We start from the raw sequence: 22,296 nt of genomic DNA, 5'->3' as shown, positions 1-22,296 counted from the left end.
GATCCCAATATTCCCGTTTTGAGCCGACGACGCCAGATGATGGCATCTTCTGCGAGGGTCTCTCAACAGCATGTGCTGAATTAGTGGCCTCGGGTGAATAAGTGAATCCAGGTAGACTCAGGCTACCACTGTGCGTCATAGTTGTCTCCTGTCATCCAGAGTTATTAATCAATCGGCTGCGTTCTATTGACGCAGGTTTTGCGGAACCTGAATTCCTCGTATAACTGGTGTCGTCTCTAGAGATGGTTACGACTGCTGGGTCTTGTACGAAGGTTCCATGTCTACATAAAAGAGTGCGGCCATCGTGTGAAGCCCTTTCGATACTGACGCCGAAGTCTTCAATAAATTATGACTTCTTGCAGCCTTTCCACAAGTGTCACGGAGAAGGACAAAGAAGGACCTGCTGTGAAGTCAATTGACGAACAAGCGTGCAAGATGACGGGACTCCAAAAGGCCTATAGACCAACAGAGCGGCACCACTGACACCCAGATGGCGTAGTGAGTGAGTGTGTGTGTGTGTGTGTGTGTGTGTGTGTGTGTGTGTGTGTGTGAGCGGGGTATACGATGTTTCCCTTTACCTCCATGTTACCACCACGAAGCAAGTGTTGCTATTGACATATGGATTAATTTTGATGAGAATGATATGAATGATGAGATGGATGAATCTTGGAAGTGACTACTCGTTTTTTGGGCACACGGGGAATGTGTTATCCCCGTGGACAACGTCATAATTTTGGGACATCTTTGGGACATCTTCCGGAGATGTTGTACTTGCGTATTCTCCGTGACGTGGCTTTCATTAAACGGTGCACGTATACGGTCCCACTCGCGGACATACGGCGGCCCAGTCGGTGGTGGTGGTGAAAGGGCTTGCCGTTGTCGGCCTCACGTATGTGGGCAACGTCACGACGGACGCCCTGGGGAAATGTGCGTCCTGGGCCGACTTCTAGGGGAACTGTGCCGACATATGTCTGAAAGCGTCTGAGGAAAACCCAGGAAAAACCCCAGACAGTACAGCCGGCACCGGGGTTCGAACCCGGGAACGGCGGCCCAAAGTCCTTCAGGCGGCAAAACTACCCTTTGCAGTTCGGCATCTCCCATGAAAGAGAGGACACAAGTCGATAGATAAGATGTGCAGTCATATGGCTAAAGGCATCGTCAGTGTTGTCCGTCTTGATGATCGCGTCCACGGGAAGGAATTCTGTGCTCGCGCGCGTGCACGTGAAGTGGCGTGAAGGCTCGAAACTGAGCCATGCCGGACATGATTCGCAACTGAAAGGAAATTGTATCTAAAGGTAAACGTTCGTTAAAGAAGATCACGCTTATGACCAAGAGGGCTCTCTGCAGGCGGTTCCTGAAAGACGAGGATGGCCTTACCTCCTCCCCCGGGTGCCCCGGTGATCCCGGGATCTCCTGGGTTACCACGGTCACCTGGGATGCCAGGAGCTATGGGTTCTCCGAGACCAGGGTTCCCTCCCGGACCACCTGGCTTTCCACCTAGGCCCATGTCACCGGGAGCTCCTCCAGGTACGTTCCCGTCAACTGCCGTTTGCTGTTTTTCTGACTCACTTTTGTAGACGAGCGCATGAGGGTGACTGTCGCGTTTGTCACATCTAAAAACCTTACATCCACTCTATACAAACACGTTTAAACTTAATTCCACAAGTTCCGTACAAGGAAGGGATTTCCTGTGGTCGTCAACGCATATGTCACCGCCCTCTGAAAGTGTCTTTTGTTTGTAACCAAGTATGTGTATCGCCACCGTCTATATTAAACGTGGCGTTTGTTAGAACTAACGTCATCTCTAGGATAGTCCCCACCGCGAGGGTCAGATACACGAAATCATTGGGTTTTATCCTTTTGGGCAGAGTTGCGCGGAGAGCCGTCTGTAACAGCAGACGATGGTGAACGCTACCGTCTGCAACGATGTCGATATCACATGTGACGTGCACACAAACACACATTTTACAAACACGTTAGATTCTGAGGCCACATGCCCCTGGCTGTGTAAAACGTAACATATCACACCGGATCCGGAAGTAGACGTGACCAGGACCCCAAAAATCCGCACAACATGGGGGAAAGGCTATACACCATGCTGGGCCATCTTGAAGAGAACCCATTTCTGTCCAGTCATGTCGTCCAGCGCTCTTGATTTGTGTCGCTGGTGGTAATCTGGGAATGTCCCTGTGCCACAACGTGGAAAACATGCACCGGAGTGTTTTTAAATGAACAAATGAACATATTTTTCGTGTCTTGTAAGCTTATCACGTTGGCGCCCTTCAAACCGGACTTCCCGCCTTTACCCCAGGACCCCCGAGCGGCTTGGGAAGTCCCAGGCCTCCAGGATTCCCTGGATCCCCCGGTGGAGCCGGTCCTCCCCCTCCACCCCCCGGTGATGCCGGCGCTCCTCCGCCCGCAGGTGCATCCCCCGCAGGTGCTCCACCGCCAGACGCCGGTGCAGCACCACCCCCCGACGCTGGTGCAGCGCCACCCCCCGACGCCGGTGCAGCACCGCCACCAGACGCCGGAGCTGCGCCACCAGCTGATGGTGCCGCAGCGCCGCCACCACCAGACGCCGGTGCCGCACCACCACCGCCACCACCAGCTGCGCCACCGCCGCCTCCGGCTGCGCCACCGCCGCCTCCAGCTGCGCCCCCGCCTCCCGCAGCACCGGCTCCCGCGCCAGCACCGGCTCCCCCGCCAGCACCTCCGGCAAAGGAACCCGAAAAACCGCCCGCGGAAAGCAAAGCCAAGGCATCGGATTCGAAAGAGCAGTTACAGGGCTTGATGGACAAGAAGTTAAAGTACTGGGACCAGATGACGCTCTCGAAGCTTGAGAACGAAAGACTAGAAGCCCTTAAGAGAATCATCGAAATTAATCAGAATGAACTGGAGCTCGCAACACGTGTCGGACCGAATGAGAAGCTGTTGGACCTGGCGGACACCAAGCGTAAGCTTTCCAAAGAAGCTCCAGATGTTCCTGGTGACGAGTGGGAGATGGGCGCCATGCACGACCTGAGAAATTTAACAAAGATGGAGTCTGAACTAGCAATGCGGCTAGCAAAGAGAGGAATGATGCCACCGGAGGACGAACAAAAGAAGCTTCGTTCCATCGTGGACCGAGAGAATGAGCTGACAAAATCATTGCTCACGTCCGCTGAAGGTAAGCAGGGTGCTCGTTCAAAACTTCAAAAAGTTAGCTTGCTGGAACTCGAGGCTCTTGGTGGTAAAGAACCCAAAGAAGGTGGACAGCCCTGCGACGATAATTTATTGAAACTTCACGAACTGGAGTTCCGAATTGCGAACGACATGCTGAAGGGCAAATATAAGGGCAAGAAAGGTCGTGATTTCACTCCGAAAGAACTCAAGGAAAAGTTACGTAGGCTGTGCGAGCTTGAAATCCAGATCGCCGACGAGCTCTTTGGGCATGAATCTGAAGGATCAGCTTCGATTGAAGTCGGGGAAAAAGAGCCACCATTACCCTTACCTCCCGATGAGCCAGCAGGTCGAGATGATCGCAGGAGCGGGCGACGAGACAGCAAGGACGATCGGCGAGATGATAGGCGTGACGACAGGAAGGACGGCAGAAGGGACGACAGGAAGGATGACAGAAGGGATGACAGAAGGGAGGACAGAAGGGACGACAGAAGGGACGACAGGAGGGACGACAGAAGGGACGACAGAAGGGACGATAGAAGGGACGACAGAAGGGACGACAGAAGGGACGAGAGAAGGGACGACGGAAGGGACGACAGAAGGGACGATAGGAGAGATGAGAGACGGGACGAGAGAAGAGATGACAGGCGGGAAGAACGTCGCGATTTCAGACGAAGCGACCGTCGACCATGTCGTGAGAGCCTGGAGGACTACCCGATTCGAGCTGGCTATGATCCTCGGATGCCATTACCCCCAAGTATGGATGAGTATACCCCGAGCTACATGGACGGTCGTGGGGATTTACAGATCACCATGCGACGCATGCCACCGATGGGCCGTATGCAAGAAAGTCTGGAGTATTCCCGTAGAGATAGCATAGATCCCCGAATGATGATGCCGCCGCCGCCTCCGCCGCCCCGTTACATGCCAGAGATGATGCCACAGCCACCTCCGCCGCTTCCTGTTCCGTCGATGCAACCGATGCCGCAGTATTCGGCACCGCCACCGCCTGCTCAAGAGAGCCCGTCTGACGTAGACAACGAGATGGTACGGCATCATGAAAATTTTGAAGTCTCCGGTGACGACAGCTACCCTGCTGTTCAAGTTGTGAAGCACATTACGCGGTCTGAAATTATTCAGGATCCTCCGCGTCCTCCCGAGCCACAGCAGAGCGGCGGTATACCGTCTAAAGCAGTTATGATTTCACCTCCCGCGAGCACGGGTTACACACCGGGAGTGATGACGGTTAAGTCGTTGTTTTCTGAAGAGAATGTGGATCCTTCTCGAAAGCCTATCATAACAACGTTCGAACAAGTTACCGAGGATCAAACAACAGTCGTCAAGCTAAAGACAGCGATCGACATCGAGATCATTCCACAAAATGGGAAGCCTCCCGATGACGGAGATAATGGCGAAGAGGACAATAATGGCGACCAGGCTGAAGAGGAAGAGCCAGCTCCTGAAGAAGCACGCCCTCAGCCACCGACGCAAGTGAACAGTCAAATACTACTCGTTGTGAACGAAGCACCGCCTCCAAGACGCGCACGTGTGACGCTACCCCGAAAACCACCTGAAGACGACGACGGCGATGACGAGATTCCAGAGGACGACGTTGGCGGTGCAAAGCGTCATGAACTGATAGACCGTCGTGTAACTGTGGACGAAGACATCCCTCCGGGACCTTCCTTTTGGCAGTGGATCTGCCAGAGCATCTACACGCCTCGAAAGCAAGCCGAACGACGCTCTGAACGACAAGAGCACAAGCACCATAAAACTCATCGTGGAAGGTCGCGAAGCCGAGACCGAGAAACCCGTATACTGGAAAAAGAAGAGGAGTTACGCCAGCTTATAGAGAGTGTGATTCGGGTGTCTCAAGACGTCATCATGGCTCGACGTGCCATTCAGCTCGGTGGGATAGGCGAAGAGCGCTGCGTAGGGAACATGCTTGAAGCCGAAGGGAAACTTCGTAATCTCATCGACCTCGAAGTGAAACTTGCGAATGAGCTAAACAATTTTCGCAACTCCGATATGATTATGACCGAAGAATCTCGCATGAGCGTTCTCAATGCCGAAGAAAAGATTCGGAAGCTAATCGACGTTGAAAACAGGTTAGCTGAAGGGATCAGCGCAGAGCGAAAGTCTTCTGTGAAATCAAAAATTGACGATGCGTCCAAATCGACGTTAGCGTCTGGACATGCGCCCAGAGCTCCACCAGCTCCTGGAGCACCTGCGTCTATGTATCCAGGAGCTGCTCAACCAGGATACGCTCCTCCAGCGCAACCAGGAGCTGCTCAACCAGGATACGCTCCTCCAGCCCAACCAGGAGCTGCTCAACCAGGGTACGCTCCTCAAGCACAACCCGGAGCTCAGATGCCGCCGGGAATGCCTATGCAGCCTGGCGGTATGCAACAGAGGCCTATGCAGCTTGGTGGCATGCAACAGAGGTCTATGCAGCCTGGCGGAATGCAACAGAGGCCCATGCAGCCAGGAATGAACATCCAACAAGCAGCAATGGCGCATATGCAACAACCGCCATTCGCAGGTACAATGCAACAGCCAACGCAACACCAGCAACCGATGCAATTTCCACAAATGCAGCAAGTGCAAATGGCTCAACCACAAGAATCGGTACGACAACGGAGGGAGCCCAAGAGATCGGATGATGGAAGCCGGCGTAGCGCAGGACCTGATGATTATCTCCGGGGCCGCAAAGCTGATACCTACATGGATGACATGTCTGTTGTTACAGACGTCCGTCACATACGGCGCAGGAGACGCGGTGACCGTACTCCAGACAGAGACGACTCGGAAAGCCGGAGGAGGTTGTCGGACGACTCAAGTCCTACGCGTGTAACACCAGGTCGACTCGCTGGTGTGCGAAGACTACCTCCAAGCGGTGACGACGGGTATTCCGAGGACTCACGGCGCAGGACACGAGACGATTATGATGACAGCCCGAAGCGTGGCCGCAGGGGTCGCCCTCCGCCACAGGAGCCGCCCGATAATGACTCATCGCCCCGTAGAGGCCGTAGAGGAACTGGCGACGGCGCACGGCCGTTTCACAGGGGTCGCCAAGATGATGATTCTTCACCACCACGCAGGGGGCGAACGGAGGACGACGGCCCTCCGAGACGCGGACGTAAAGACGAGGAGAAGTCACCCGAACGGCGAACGAAGAAGAAATTCGTCCTCGAACAAGAGTTTGAAGAGAGAAAAGGTCCCCTTCGCGGAGATGATGTACCTCCCGAATCACCTCGCCGTCCTCGCAAAGCTCGCGCAGTGGACGCTGAAGAATCTTCCGTTGTCCAACGAATTCGCAGCACGCACCGGATTACGACCGAAGAAGAGAGACCGAGTGACCGCGTGACCGAGCGACGGCGACGAGCGCGAGACGTTACTGACGACGAAAACACTTCGCCGCAACGACGACGAGGACGAGGCCGCACGGAGGACGAAAGCGTCGTATCGCCCCAACGTCGACGAGCGCGAGATAAGCGGGACCAGACAGACGACGAAAGCGTCGCAACGCCGTCACGAAGGCGTGTTCGAGACGTCGCAGACGACGAAAGTGCGGCACCAGCTCAACGACGACGAGCACGGGATCACACAGACGACGAAAGTGTGGCATCACCTCAACGGCGACGAGCGCGGGATCACACGGACGACGAGAGCGTGGCGTCACCTCAACGGCGACGAGCGCGGGATCACACGGACGACGAGAGCGTGGCGTCACCTCAACGGCGACGAGCGCGGGATCTCACGGACGACGAGAGTGTGGCATCACCTCGACGGCGCACGCGTAAGAAGGCAGCAGAAGATGGCGAGGACACTGATCAGAAACGTAAGGGTTCGAAAAAGGCAGACGACGCTGAACCTCGAACGAAGGTTCGAGAGCAGCAGCAGTTAATACGCGTACAAGAAGGTCTTCCGGTGAAGATAAGTCTAAGTGGCAAGGTGATTGGCGCGAAAAAGCGCATGTCCAAGTCCGGTGAAACGTTCACGGAGGTGCTGTCCGTGCCGGACACGTCGCGAAAGAGTGGCGTGTCTGTCACCGAACTCTCGTCGTCGTTGTCCGTGAGTGAAACTGTCACAGAGGCAACAACTATGGTACAGAAATCTTCCAGTGATGGCACTTTAATTGGTAAACGGTCTATTACGTTTGGAACTCCACAACGCAATAGGCGATCTCAACAGTCTCCGTCTAGCGGAGCGCGGAGCAAATTCTCTAGCAACGTATCCGTGTCTGTGAGTGTGAGCGATAGCGAAGACGATGCTGCCAGTGAACGACCGAGACGTAGCACTGGAATGTCATCGAGCCGTCGACGGGGGGCACCACCTTCTACAGTGCGTTCTGCCAGCGTCATAAAGTCGCGCACAGATAGCCCTGTTCAGTGGTCACGGTCACGATCACGTGCACGTGATCAGCCTCAACATCCATATTATGAGCCAGCGACTGGATCTTGCAGCCGCCACGTTAGCTTGGGGCGGCGAACTCAGCCTTTCGGCTCTCCACCCGATCGTCCTTTCTCTCGAAGTCCACCTCACCGAGGATTTCCTCAAGTTCCTCCTCGAATGTATTCGGAAAGCCCTACCCGTATGCGAACTCCTTTGCGTACAAACCCCGCTAGTCCCCAAGCAAGACGACCAGTCTTCGAGGTCGTCGATGAAGTCGCGTACTATGCCGAGCCCATCACCAGAGACAGGGCCCGTTTTTTACGGCGAGAGGACCAGCGGTTCCAGATGAGTGGCACCGCTGACAGGCCCGCTGGACGTCCTACTCGAGACAGTAGTGGTGGGAAATGGCAAGCACCAAAGCTAAAGATAACATACGCACATAAGATGTCGTCGAGTGAGACATGTAGCACAAGTCACACGTCGATGGAAAGCCTGGGATCACGAACTATATTTGAGTACGAACGAGGCGACGACGAGGCGGAGTACCATTTTTGTGATGCACCAACAGGTCTTCACCGATCGCTGTCTCCACCGCCGCCACGGCCTCCGATGCCGCCGCGGATTCCACCTCCTCGAGGGTTCATGCTCCCAGAGACGTCGGTGTCATCTTTCGAGTCCACCTTCTGCACTCCTACCGCGTCGCTTTCAGCTCTGGCTGCCATGCAAGAACCTGCCTTGCAGACGTTCCAGCCTCCCGACCAGATCATCCAAGTCTCTCCGGAAGCTAACATTATCGTCCACATACCTCCGTCAGAAATCGGTGACGGTGAGATTATGTTACCGGAAGTGCTCAAGTTTCAAGAACTTCATCAGGAGACCCCACATATGGCAACGATTCAAATTCACAATTTTGCTGAACAAATGGGAGACCAACCGGAAGCGTGTTCGTCTGAGTCGGAACATTTCATAATCCAAATACGGAATATGCTGGATCAGAAGGGTATGCCGGAGAAGGAGGCAGAACAGGTCGTGATCCAGATTAAGAGTGTGCAGGAACAGGAAGGGATCTCTCAGCAGGACAAAGAAGAGCTGTTGCGTCAGATTGAAAACATGGGGGACCAGAAGCAAATATCTCACAAGGAACAACTTGTAATTCTTATTCAAGGATTGAAGGCGAGATCGAGGCAGGAACAAGTGGCTCCAGTAGCGAAGGAACAGTTCTTCGTTCAACTCCAGAACGTACAAGAACAAGGTGTGCTGTCAGCGGCTGAGAAGGCAAGACTTTTTGAACAACTCCAGAACTTGCAAAACCAACGTGAAATATCTCCGACTGAGACACACCAGCTTGTGATTCAGATCCAAAACTTGCCGGAACAGCAGGGAATGCCTTCGGTTGACAGAGAACGGTTAGACCGAGTTGAACTTCAACTCCAGAACATGCAGGGAGACCGAACGCCGTCTCGAGACCAAAAAGAGCTACTTCAAATTCAAGTTCAGAATTTACAAGACCAGGTACTCACGCCTTCTGAGAAAGAACAGCTTATAATTCACGTGGAAAACGTGGATGACGAAGTACTCTCTCCCCCGGAAAAAGTGGAGCTTCAGATCCGCATACAAAACATGCCGGAGCAACAACGAGCAATGACTAGTGATGATCAAGAGCGCTTACAGAGAATGGAACTGATTTTACTTCACCTTCAGGACATGCAACGACAGCGCGGCATCTCTGCCGCGGAAAAGGAACAGCTTTTACTGCAGATCCAGAACGTGCAGGACGAAGTACTCACCCCTGTTCAGAGACTGAAGCTCCAAATCCACATACAAAATATGCCGGCGCAACAAGAAATGCCTGCTTACGATCGAGAACGCTTCGACAGGATGGAACAGATTTTGCTTAAACTCCAGGACATGCAGGAAAAGCGTGGTATGACTTCCGCGGAAAAGGAGCAGCTCTTAATCCAGATTCAAAACGTGCAGGACGAAGTACTCTCCCCAGCTCAAAAAATGCAACTTTTAGTCCAGATAGAAAACATGCCCGAGCAACAAGGAGTGTCTACTGGCGACAGAGAGCGCTTAGAAAGGGTAGAGCGGATTTTACTTAAGCTCCAGGACATGCAAGAACAACACTGCTTGTCGCCCGCCGAAAAAGAACAGCTGCTTATCCAAATTGAGAATGTGCAAGAAGAAACACTGGCCCCTACCGACAAGGAGCGTCTCCTGATTCAGATCCAGAACATGCCAGAACAACAAGGGATGTCAGCAGCCGAACGAGAGCGACTGGAACGTGTAGAAAGGCTCCTAGCCCAACTTGAAAACATGTTGCAGCAGCAGGGCGTATCTTCGGTTGAAAAAGAACGGCTCCTGGTTCTAATACAAAACATGCAGGACAAAGAACTGGCTCCCATTGACAAAGATCAGCTCATTGTTCAAATCCAGAGCATTCCCGAGCACCATGGAATGACCTTAGTCGATAAAGAGCGCTTAGAAAGAGTAGAACGACTTCTGAGGGACATTCGAAAAGTCCAGGAGGCGCAATTGAGGGCGTTGGACGAAAAACAACAACTAATGATACAGATCCAAAACATAACAGAAGAGCAAGCTACAGATCGCCTCGAAATTCAGTTTCAGAATATGCAAGGAACCACACAGATGGAACAGGTCCTTGAATTACTTCAAGACATGCAACAGGAACAGCAACGGAGGGCTTCAAGAGATATTGAGCAGTGTCTCATTCAAATAAACGTGCCAGAACAACAGCCTATGGCTCCCGCAGACAAAGAACGGCTTCTAATACATCTTCAAAACATGCAGGGGCAACAAGGAATGTCTCCAGAAGAAAAAGAACAACTCCTTCTCCAAATCCAAAACATAGTCGAACAACAAATAATGTCGGCGCTTGACAAGCAACAGCTATTAATTCAGATCCAGAGCGCAGTGGAAGAGCAACCACTACCTCCTGACGACAAAGAGCACCTACTCATCCAAATCGAAAACGTGGTCGAACAACAACAGATACCTGACAAAGACGACCTTCTCATTCAGATCCAAAATAACGTACCAGAGCCACAAGCAATGACTCCGTTGGGAAAAGATCAGCTGTTACTCCAGCTCCAGAACATACTGGAACAGCACCGCCTGCCCCCACAGGAGAAAGAGAGACTCCGAGTCCAGATCCAGAGTATAGTGCAGCATCATGGGTTATCTCCGCTTGATAGACAGCTTTTAATCCAGATTCGAAACATGCAAGCGGAGGCAGGCATGATGCAGCAACAAATTCAGATTCGTCAACGGCAGTTGATTAGCCGCCAAAGAATGTTAGAAGAGCAACAGGGACTTGCTCAGACACACATGATGACTCAACAGCAAATGCTGGAGCAGCAGCGAGGAATGGCTCAGCAACAATTCGATTTTGGCCAGCGTCAACAGCAGCAGATGGACGTTGCACATCGGCAACTGGGAAACCAGCAACAGCTGCTGAGACGAATGCAAGGTAGGACTCAGAGGCAGCTAAGGACTCAACAGCAAATGCTGGATAGACAGCAGGGGATGGCACAAAAGCAAATGCAGGTGGGACAAGAACAAATGAAGCATCAGCAACAGCTCGAATATGAACAGCAGGAACTGAGAAACAAGTTGCAGACGTTAGAGCGACAGCAAGAGGTAGCTGAGAAGCGGGTGGAGCTCGAGCTGCAGCAGCTGAGTAGTCAACAGCAGGCCCTGGAAAGGCAGCAGAATGCAGCTCAGCAGCGAGTCAAGTTCGAGCAGCACAAACTGACGGTGAAACAACAAGAGCTAGAAAGACAGCAAGGATTAACTCAGCAGCAGCTTGAATATGAACAGCAGAAGTTGAGGAGCCAGCAGCAAGCTTTAGGAAGGCAGCAAGGTTTATCGAAGCAGCAGATGGAGTTTGAGCAGCAGAAGTTAAGGAACGCGCACCAAGTCTTAGAAATGCAGCATGGTGTTGCTAAGAAGCGAATAGAATATGAGCTGCAGCAGCTGAGGAGCCAACAGCAAGCCTTGGAAAGACAGCAAGCAATTGATCGGCAACAGCTGGAGTATAAGGAGCAGCAGCTGAGGAATCAGCAGCAGGCCCTAAAAAGACAACAGGAAGTCGCTCAGCAGCAAATGCAGTATGAACAGCAGCAACTTAAAAACCAGCAGCAGCAATTACAGAAACAGCAAACTGAGAATCATCAACAACAAATGAGGGAGCAGCAGCTATTGAAGAATCAGCAACACGCCCTAAAAAGGCAACAGGGAGTTGCTCAGCAACAAATGCAGTACGAACAGCAACAACTTAAAAGTCAGCAACAGCAATTACAGCAACAGCAAATTCAGAACCAACAGCAACAAGCGAGGGAGCAGCAGCTGCTGAGGAACCAGCAACAAGCGCTAAAGAGACAACATGGAATTGCACAGCAGCAAATTGAGAGCGAGCATCAGCGACTTCGAAACCAGCAGCAGCAATTACAGCAACAGCAACTCCAGAATCAAGAGCAACAGATCAGAGAGCAGCAGAAACTGCGGAAGCAACAGCAGCAGTTGTTAGAACAACAGCGGGGGCTGGAGCAACGACACCTGCAGCAGCAACAGCAGCAGCTCGCGGAGCATCAGCAACTGTTGCGACAACAAGAGCTTCTTGAACAACAACTGACGCAGATAAACTTTCAAGAACCCAGAAAGCTGTTTGAGCAGCAGCGACTGAGGCAGCAATTGCAGCAACTCAAGCAACAGCTTCTGCGGAAGGAAAAGCTGATGGAGCAAACCAGGACAGAACAAAATGAAATGAGACGTCAGCAACAAATAGAACATCAAAAATTACTGCAAAAGCAGGAACTTGTACTGCAGCAACAAAAGCGAATCCAGCAACAGCAGATTGCTCAACAGATGCAGATCTCTGAACAACGTCGCATTATACAGCGCCAGCAGCAAGTGATGCATCAACAACAGAAGCAGCTACGGCTGCAGGCTGACATGCAGGAAGAAATGGCACTGGAACGCAAACCGTCAGTCACCGTGCAGATTCAAGAACAGGGGCGAAAGTCGCCGCCGCCGCCGAAACACATTCAGTTACGCATCCCGCAACCGGCGCCGCCGCCGCCGAAACACATTCAGTTACGCATCCCGCAACCGGCGCCGCCTCCACCTTCTCCGCCACAACAAGTACTTCTTCAGGTGCAGCCTCCACCTCAAGTTTTCCTCCAATTACCACGGCAGCCGACACCATCACCTAAGGGTTCAACTCACTTACTCGTACTCAGGCCGCCTACGCCTCCTCCTCCTCGCGGCTCAACCCATGTGCTGGTACAACTTGCTCAGCAACCTACTCCTCCACCGCCGCCTCAGGGGCCCACACACGTTCTTGTTCAAGCTCCCCGTCAGCCTACGCCACCTCCACCTAGGGCTTCAACACATGTCTTGGTACAAGTACAGCCTTCTCCGCCCCAAACCCCGCCGTGCGCTTCACCAGGCTCACAGCAACCCTTCGTAAGACTGCCTCCACCAGCGCCCTCACGTCCTGCGTTTATTCGAGGTCCACGTCCGCCACGTTCCCCTTTCCAACCGCCACGTCTTCCACAACGGCAGTCTAGAACCCAGGTACTGTTTCAGGTCGAAACCTCACCGCGGGGACCAAGGCCACGTCCAAGTCTATTGCCAACTCCCAGCTGCAGTCCGTCCCCAACGCCAGGTTCCACGCCGGTTTCAATACCCGCTGTATCGCCATCACCTGGTCGCCTTCGAGCCCCGGTTCGCGGACGGTCATTCGTGTCACCAGTGTCGCCACCTCCGACTAGGGCCCCCACTGCTCGCATTTCTCCGCTCTCCCAGTCGATTACACCGTCCCCGATTCCCGCACCTGCTCCCACACCAGTACGCGGGCTTAAGCCCGCGCCTCTTCGTATGTTCCCACGACAACCTCAGCGTCCAGTGCTACCAGTCCGTCCTTTTACCACGCCCCAGGTACCTCCTCCAAGGCTCACGCGTGAACCGCCGCCAGTTTTTCCGCCGCCAATATCGTCACGGCGAACAGCTTCGCCGCCACGTGCTCCACGTCCGCTGCCCCTTTTCCGACAACGGCCTCCCGTACACCGCATGACTCCATCTCCCCCGCCTTTCCCCACGGTACCATTTCCCCCACAAATGCCACCGCCGCAAAAGTCACTGACGCAAGAGCCAATACGTGGCCCGCAAGTACCTTTGCGACATCCCGTAGTAGCACGCCCAGTACCTCCAGGAATGCAATTTCCGAGGCTTACGCAGCAGCAGGCGTTGTTCAATGTTACACAGACGGAGGTCATACAACCAAAGCCACCACGCACTACCGAGATTCTACCACGCGTCCCCGGTGGAACAGCTCCAAGCCTTCGCGCGCAGGGACCGCAGTCGCCACAACAATTTCCACCTTCTCGACCGCAGCATCTGCCTCGACAGGTCACGCCGCTTATCTCTGTGCATGTTCCTTCTAGGCCGCCCCAATCAGCACGTATGTTCTCCCCACCACCAGGCATGGGTGTACCACGGATGCCTCCACAAGTACCACCACTCATACCGCAGCGAATATCTCCGCCAATGTCACCCCAAATGCCACAGCAGACGTCTCCGCCGATGTCGGCGAGACGGTCTCCACAAATGCCTACTCTGCTACCAGGAATGCTTGGAAGAGTGTCTCCCACACTGTCACCGGAAATGTCTTTGGGAATGTTGCGACCGATGTCCCCGCGAATGTCTTCGCAACTGCAACTGGGAGTAAGGCATGGAAAAATGTCTCCCCCACTGTCACCACAAATGCCTTTGGGAAGGTTACGTCCTCTGTCACCGCGAATGTCTCCGCAACTGCAACCAGGAATGCAAGGAAGAATGTCTCCGCAACTGCAACCAGGAATGCAAGGAAGAATGTCTCCCACATTTCCACCGCGAATGTCTCCGCAACTGCAACCAGGAATGCAAGGAAGAATGTCTCCCACATTTTCACCGCGAATGTCTCCGCAACTGCAACCAGGAATGCAAGGAAGAATGTCTCCCACATTTTCACCGCAAATGTCTCCGCAACTGCAACCAGGAATGCAAGGAAGAATGTCTCCGCAACTGCAACCAGGAATGCAAGGAAGAATGTCTCCGCAACTGCAACCAGGAATGCAAGGAAGAATGTCTCCGCAACTGCAACCAGGAATGCAAGGAAGAATGTCTCCGCAACTGCAACCAGGAATGCAAGGAAGAATGTCTCCCACATTTTCACCGCGGATGTCTCCGCAACTGCAACCAGGAATGCAAGGAAGAATGTCTCCCACATTGTCACCGCAAATGTCACTGGGAGCGTTACCACCGATGGCTCCGCGAATGCCGTCACCAACGCCGCCGCAAATGTCATTGGGTATGTTACGACAGACTTCCCCGCTAATGTCTCCCCCAACATCACCACGCATTTCGCCGCGTATGTCTCCTCCACCAACATCGCCGCGTATGTCTCCGCGCATGTCGCCGCGTATGTCACCACAAGTTTCAATGTTGTCACCGCCACAACTTGCTCCAAGATTGCTGCCCAGGATGCCACAACAGACGTCGCCGCCGCTGTCGGCAAGACCATCTCCGATGCGTCTACAGGCTCCGCAACGCTATCCATTTCAACAACCGGCTGAAACAGCCCTACAGCAGCAGTTAGAGCTACAGAAAAGATTGCAACAGCACCTGCTCGACGAGCACCGAAAAATGCAGCAGAGGCCCAAGATGGCTGGTGACGCTTCTGACATGGCCAGCACCATCAAGATAGATATCCACGGTCGAGGTTCCCAGCAGTTTCGTCGACGTTCTGCGTCACCGCAGTCCCGACCGTCGTCTGCCCTCATGTCACCATCACTGATGTCTTTTCCTGTAACATCACCGCGCAGAAGATCTCCATCTCCGCCCATGTCGCGTCCAATGTCTGCATCGCCGCCACTGCTCCAAAGGCGTCCAATATCAATGTCTCCTCAACTACTGCGCATGCAGGCCCCTCCCATCAACCCTCCGCAACAGCAACAAGTCTATCAAGCCCGCGCCCAGCTCCAACAAATGCAACGCATGCAGAGTGCTCGGGACACACAACAACAACATCACTTGAACGAACAGTTACGGCGACAGAAGATGTTGGAAGACAAAGTGATGATGCAGGAACGCGAGCTACGCCAACAGGGACAATTGCTACGAAGACTTGGTAGTGCCGGGAGTAATAGCACTGACCGAGTGCGTAGATTCGCCATCCGCGGCAGAGGGGTTCGTGGCACTGGAAGTGTACCGTCAATTCCAAGAGTTCCTAGATCACCTTCACGGTCACCTCAGGAGGCAACATCAGGTTTAAGAGAGCGTAGGTCAGTTCCAATGTCCCCTTCGCTGTCACCTCCGCCACCGCCATCAGGTCCAGGAGGGCCCAGATCAGCGCCAAGGTCGCCATCGCTGTCACCTCCAGTAGCATCGGGTCCGCCTAGGTCACCTCCAAGGCCTTCTTCTCGGTCTCCTCTGAGATCTCCAATAACAGCTCCTCGTCTACTACAGGGGAGGTCCACGCCGAACCTGAGCATGCCGAGCAGTGGAGGGGATGGCCTACGGAAGCCTCCACGGAAGCCTTACCGTCACACGGCCATCGAGACGCGGCTGCGAAATTCTCAAACTGAAATGGTCGTCTACTTTGTCGTCCTATTAGCCACGATAATCGGCCTATGGACTGTTCTGGACATCTATGGACGACGCCTCAGTACACGCGGTGCAAATGGTTCCATGTTACTACCGCCATCGGGCGGAAACGCCAGTTATCGATATAACGCTCGAGGAGGAGCTTTCGTCGTTAACAATTCCCATCCACCAGGTTTTCGTATTTGCAGCACAGTTACCTGTCAGCAAGAAGGAAACTTCGTGTCGCATCAGCTCAACTGGAACGTCAACCCGTGCGAGAGCATGTACCACTTTGTCTGTTCCAACTGGCGAGCAGAACATCCGACGCTAAGGTCCGTCGACGAAGCCATCGCCAATCAACTGGAAGGCTCGCTTCTGAAATCACTGCGCTACTCGAGCGATACCTCTCTCGGCTTCTCCGTGATGCAGCAGCTTTGGAAAGAGTGCGTCGATTCTCAATCGCGCAACAATCTTGGCTGGAGTCCGCTGAAACATCTACTGAAGGCAGCAGCGGTGTCGGACTGGCCGTACGTCCAGTTCACAAGCATGGGCGAAAGTGCAGTGTGGGAAGCCGCGGCGCGAGCGCTACGATTCCTGGGTCTTTCCACGCTGGTAAATCTGGAGATGATTCAACATCCAATCAGACGACAGCACATCGTTCCTGCTCTCGATAAACCTGAGCTCTTGGAAGCACCTTACCAGTCCAACGATTCTCGCAGCGCATGGTACTATGACGCAGTAACGCTCGCAGTGTCCGCAACAACGCACAAGAATATTGCATTCCATTCCGTCTCCATGGAGATAGTCAATTTCGCACACCATCTAGCAGGGATCGTGCAGTCGCCACGGGCAAGAAGAAATTACAAAGTGGAAAGACTCGCCAGCTTGCCTAGGTATCAAGCGGTGTTGAGCAAGTTTCTCGAGAATTCCAGTCGAGTGGACGAGGACACAGAGCTCGTGCTGCGGTCGCCAGAATACGTTGTGCGTCTCACCTACTTACTGGACGACACACCACCGCATATCGTACTCAACTACATTGGTTTTCGAACAGTGGTTCATGTCTCACCATTTCTTCCGGACCGCGTCCACAAGCTCACTGTAGTGCGGGGCCGCCAACTCGGTTTCCATAAACAAGCCACAACGGAACAACTTTGCTTGCGCATAGTTGAAGACGTCCTACCGGTTCAGTTCTACCGAACCGTTTATGAAACTTCCCGCGACTCTCTTCAAGCAACTGCGGAGCTCACGGTTGGCGTACAGGAAGCGTTGCTTCATCGTCTGGAAAAGCTACAGTGGATGGATCATGAAACACGGAGTACGGCTGGAGAGCACCTTCGAAATCTTCAAGTCCGCCCTCTGGTACCAGCCGCCTCGACAAGTCAACTTCAAGCTTCCCAAGTGGTACAACTTTTGCCACGAGTCATTCCCGGAGAGGGACTACGGTCTTACGCACGCGTCACGCGGTATTTGGTCCAAAGACGGATTGCGGAAGGCTCCGAGCCGCGTCCTGCACCTTGGCCAGACTCGAGCCATGACTGCAACTTTGACCTACCACGAAGAAATTTATATCTTCCTCTCACTGCCGCCAATACAAGCGCTCCAACGCAAGAGCCCCTATCCCTACTGCAGCTGTCCCGATACGGGGTCCATGTGGGACGTTGTTTGATACGGTCGATCCTCGACGGGTCTCTGCAACCTCAGAGCGTGGATGACCCTCGTTTTTGGTGGTCTGCTACCTCGCGGCAAGGGCTGGCAGGTCTTCAACGGTGCTACACGATGCAGCATAAAGGAGATGAGGTAGCTGCAAGAGCAGCCGCTGAAGAAGCAGCAGCACTGGTTGCAGCTCACACGTCCTTCAGAGACAAGTTACCGCCAGGGGTGGACCTTCGCCTTGAGAACGCAGTCAGTATGTCACTGGACCAGCTGTTCTTCATTTACTATACTCTGGGTCAGTGCTCTGACGAACCTCAACGCACACGAAGGGTGGACCTCGCTCTAGTCAACTACAAGGGCTTCCAGAAGTCGTTCACCTGCGATCCCGGCACACCTATGAACCCTCGGAAGGCATGCGATTTCTGGTGATTTGAGTCAGCCTTGCTAGAAGGGCTATTTTTCAACATTTGTCATTTCGGGGTGCCAACAGAGAGAACCCTAAATTGAACTCTTGCACATGACCCAAGCCTGCTGTTATATGTCTGCTGTCAAAACATGTTGAAGCTGGACTTCTGAATGAATTATGTGTTGCAAAATCGTGCTGTCTTGCAGAGTAGCTTTACGTTAAGTGACAGTCGAGAATGTTGACATCATATTTTGGTTTATATGCATCTTAAACCGTGTCTTCAGTTGTCTGGGTTTCTGAGGTAGCCTATACCTGATGGCATACCATCCACAAACGCAATGCTGTCTGGGTTAGTAGAATGGACAAGACGATTAATCTAGTTCAACCCAAGCCGGGTTAATACAATCCCATCACGGGCGAGCTCGCTGGTAGCCTGGTTGGTTCAAATGATTCAGTCATGAATGGTGGTTTGGGTTTATTGATGCAAGTCAGGAATCTGAAACCCGGACAGAGTGACCCTGTACGTCATGGAGGCCCACAGGAACAGTACAGGAACTGACATACCAATTGAAGAAATATATAGCTACCTTCTCAAATGAAAAATATCGGTCCTTCTCATATGACTGGCTGTGTTCAGGATGGTAATGATTCTTTGTGGTCAACCGGCCGCAGAACGGATTGCGGACACTTATTTGAGACCCCCTGATGTACAAACTAAGCTGGACTAACACTGATAAGGCACGACAGCCGCTAGGCATCAATATCTCCCGTCCAGCATTAGTTTTGGCAAAGATAATTCTGCGCGCCTATACGCTAGGTATATGCACCGACCGGAAGTTTTGCCATATTCCGAACAGTGTTCTGAAAGACCTGCTTAATACCTACTCTCGCCGCGGATAAGTCCAAACCCATGTTTTCTGTGGCTACCATTGGTTGCAGCTGACTTAGTCTCCATAGCTACGACCACTGAAAGTGTGGCTCTTACATGAGCCGTGGCACATACGTCACGTTGACTAGGGCCCGAATGGGGTTGAATGTATGCTGCCTTCGTTGTCGTCTGCCGCGCACATCGATCAAAACTCAAGGGGATCTACCCTATGTTGACGCGGGATATGTTTTTACCACTTGTATACTCTGGTACATTGGCTAGACGGTGATATGTGCATTACGCTGTCGTCTGCCAGGAAAAAAATGCTGTCGATGACACGAATCTCTACACTGTAAACTTTTTCACACCTTTAAAGGTGTGCGCTATGCACATTCAACCTGGTTGCGTAACATTGCATCTCCAGGATGATATTTTACAAAATTCGGAAAGCATTACTAAAGATCAAATGTCAGTGCAAATCTTGCTTTCGTTATGTCTTGGATATCATAGGTACGAGCTAATGCATATATGCATCGCTATCGATAATCGAACACGCGCAAGTGTCTACAATACTGTTGAACAATGTTGAGATGTTGCAAGACTGAATTTTTGGAGGACAGACAACGCTCGAGTAAAGAAAATTTGTGCGAAACCGTGCTCCATTATGATGTTACCAAAATTACACCTAAAAAGGAGTGCGCCATGCACGTTATTACACCTTTAAAGGTGTGAAAAGATTTAGAGTGTATAGTGTGTACTCTGACACAGTTTCCTGAGCACCAAACGCAATCACCGGTGTCAGCTTTGCAGCAATCGACATCAACCCGTGAATAATGAAGAACGCGGTAGGGGCAACCGCTAAGGGCCGCGCAGATGACTTGACTGTCCGCTCGGAAAACAAGGTAGCCGACGAAACTGGCAGCGAGGAGAGCACAGAATCTACGGAAGAATCCTCGGAGACTACCTTGGCAGATGTCCGTACGCCGTGGAGCGAAAACCGGCAAGTGTTCGCCTACCTTCTTACCCTTATGGCAGTCTTAACTGCCGTCGTCGTCGTCGTTAGTAACGCCAACGTCAAAAGCGTCACCCCTGTGGTGCTCGAAACTCGCCCGCTGCAACGCAAACCGCGACGTGGACCTGCGCTGCCGTACGAGTTGTGCGTTTCTCGCGCGTGCCAGGCGGAGGGACGGTACCTCTTTGACTTGCTCAACTGGGACGTGGACCCCTGTGACGATTTCTACGGCTTTGTGTGCAAGGGCTGGGGTGCAGCTACGTCTGACCAACTCTTACGTGATGAAATGGACAGTAAGGTCGCTCGACTACTGGGACGAGGTGCGGCCATCCCGCGTCCTCTTGCGCCGCTCCAACGACTTTACGAGCAATGTCAAGACGTACGAACGCTGGCTGATAGCGGCCTGGTACCCATCCGAAAGGTGCTCGACCTCGTGGGGCTCCCTCACTGGCCATACGTGATGCCGGAGAACCGATACGTCCCATTATGGACGGCTGCAGCACGAATTCTCCGGGCTACGGGCGCAGAAACGCTCGTGCACGTCCAACCAGGAGGAACACACCGGAGCCGACCTGGCCACTCTCTCTTTATCCTGAAGGCTCCGAGACAGTTGGTCTCCGTTCACGTTCAGGAGACGACCGAAAAGGCCTATCTAGCTGCAGCTCGGGCGGCGTTAGCAGCATTTCGTGACAAGTTATCTGCATCGCTTCTGGCCACGGAGATATTGAACTTGGAAAAGAGGTTCGCCGGAGCGACAGCTAGAGAAACGAATACCACTTTGGCTCGTTTGGGAGAGTACCCCCAGCTCCTACAGTTTCTCTCCCAACTTACGGGCAACGGTGTACACGAAGGAACGGAGGTGCTAATGTCGCAATCGTTTAACGCTCTCATAACCGTGGTGGGTGCGGAACCTGCCGACGGCGTACTCAACTATCTGGGATTTCGAACTGCGGTACAGCTCGCCGACTTCCTGCCGGACTCGGTCGGTCGCGAATTGAGTGTCCTGGCGTCCCTCGTCCGGAACGGTGGACCGCTGCCTCGATGGCGTACCTGTCTGCGAGCAGTGGAAGACGCAGCCCCGCGGCGGTTCCTAAGAGCCGCCGCCATGGCTCTCCGTGCGGCAGGTACCAAACCAGCCGCCGCACTTTTCGCAGAATCCATACGAGACGGCATGATGTTCGCTCTGAACCAAGCACCCTGGCTGGACAAACACTCGCTAACCATGTCCCGTCAGCAGTTGTCTCGCGTCAGGTTCCGTCTCTTTCTACCCGAGAACGCGAGCTTGCTAAACTTTGACACGACGTCCGAGAAGGGGCTGCTCGCTTACTCGGCAATCCACACGGCATCGTTCGACGCCGGTCTCCGAGCACCGCATCCGTGGCTCGGATCTGCGCTCGATACCGATTGTACGATCGATGTTAACACCAACGCAGTTTTTATACCTCTACTACTTTTCAATTTTTCGGCCTTAACGCTGGATGAGCTCCTCAGTTTCCATCTGCCACGTGCAGGACTGCGACTCGCCCGATGTATGGCCAACCTTTTGCTAGCACGGAAGAACCGATGGAGCGAGGCAGGAAGGGAAGGGTTAAGGCGTATTGAACGCTGCATGTCGGTTCAACACGGCTCGTTGAAACCACGTTCCATGGCCGTTGCCGACAGCCTAGCCCTCGGACCGGTCCTGCGTCTTTTCCGCGCTAACGTCCATCGCAGACGTCGTCAGGACGTAAGGCTCCGCAACGCTGAAGACCTCAGTGCTGACCACGTGTTCTTTGTGTACTACGCTTCGGGGTTCTGTCGACAGGAAGATGACGTCGTCAGCGTGAATGCTCCCCTGTGGAGCTCAGTAGCGTTTCAACGGGCGTTTGAATGTCGACCAGGATCTCCAATGAGACCTGATCGTGCTTGTCCTCTTTGGACATCAGTTACTTAGGGTATTAAACAATATCCTATTCACAACTCTTCACAATCACCGAGCCCAACAATGACATTCTTTTTTTTAGATAACCACAAAGCTTCTATTGTAGACACATCGATGATAACAAAAGGCATAAAGAAAAGACGTGTGTCACTTGAACTTTTTTTTTTTTCGTTTGCTGATGAAGCGTCTGTTAAGAGATGTGTGCATTTCACTTAGCCACGCGCTGTTCCTGCGAG

The 22,296-nt window shown here is 53.0% G+C and overlaps 2 protein-coding genes across 2 annotated transcripts; both read left to right on the top strand.

Moving 5' to 3' along the window:
• The first annotated feature begins 1,174 nt into the window (after window positions 1–1,174).
• On the top strand, window positions 1,175–18,536 carry LOC135377329 (uncharacterized). Its single transcript, XM_064609682.1, has 3 exons — window positions 1,175–1,295; window positions 1,348–1,527; window positions 2,312–18,536. Exons 2-3 carry the CDS (start codon window positions 1,368–1,370, stop codon window positions 18,280–18,282), a joined length of 16,131 nt encoding a protein of 5,376 aa, XP_064465752.1. The 5' UTR covers window positions 1,175–1,295; window positions 1,348–1,367; the 3' UTR covers window positions 18,283–18,536.
• A 1,424-nt stretch (window positions 18,537–19,960) lies between these two features.
• Window positions 19,961–22,072, top strand: LOC135379206 (neprilysin-like). Its single transcript, XM_064612450.1, has one exon. The coding sequence runs from the start codon at window positions 19,961–19,963 to the stop codon at window positions 22,070–22,072; it is 2,112 nt and encodes a 703-aa protein (XP_064468520.1).
• Window positions 22,073–22,296: the final 224 nt, after the last annotated feature.

This window comes from Ornithodoros turicata, chromosome 1 (genome assembly GCF_037126465.1).
Source record: "Ornithodoros turicata isolate Travis chromosome 1, ASM3712646v1, whole genome shotgun sequence".
NCBI classification, from domain to species: Eukaryota; Metazoa; Arthropoda; class Arachnida; order Ixodida; family Argasidae; genus Ornithodoros; species Ornithodoros turicata.
This window is presented reverse-complemented; position numbering and strand designations above follow the sequence as displayed.

Bases quoted from the DNA above. Each gene is read 5' to 3' on its own strand.
- LOC135379206 (XM_064612450.1), top strand. From the start codon at position 19,961: ATGAAGAACGCGGTAGGGGCAACCGCTAAGGGCCGCGCAGATGACTTG.
- LOC135377329 (XM_064609682.1), top strand. From the start codon at position 1,368: ATGGCCTTACCTCCTCCCCCGGGTGCCCCGGTGATCCCGGGATCTCCT. The intron at 1,528-2,311 runs GTACGTTCCCGT...CCTTTACCCCAG, and splicing joins GTCACCGGGAGCTCCTCCAG to GACCCCCGAGCGGCTTGGGA.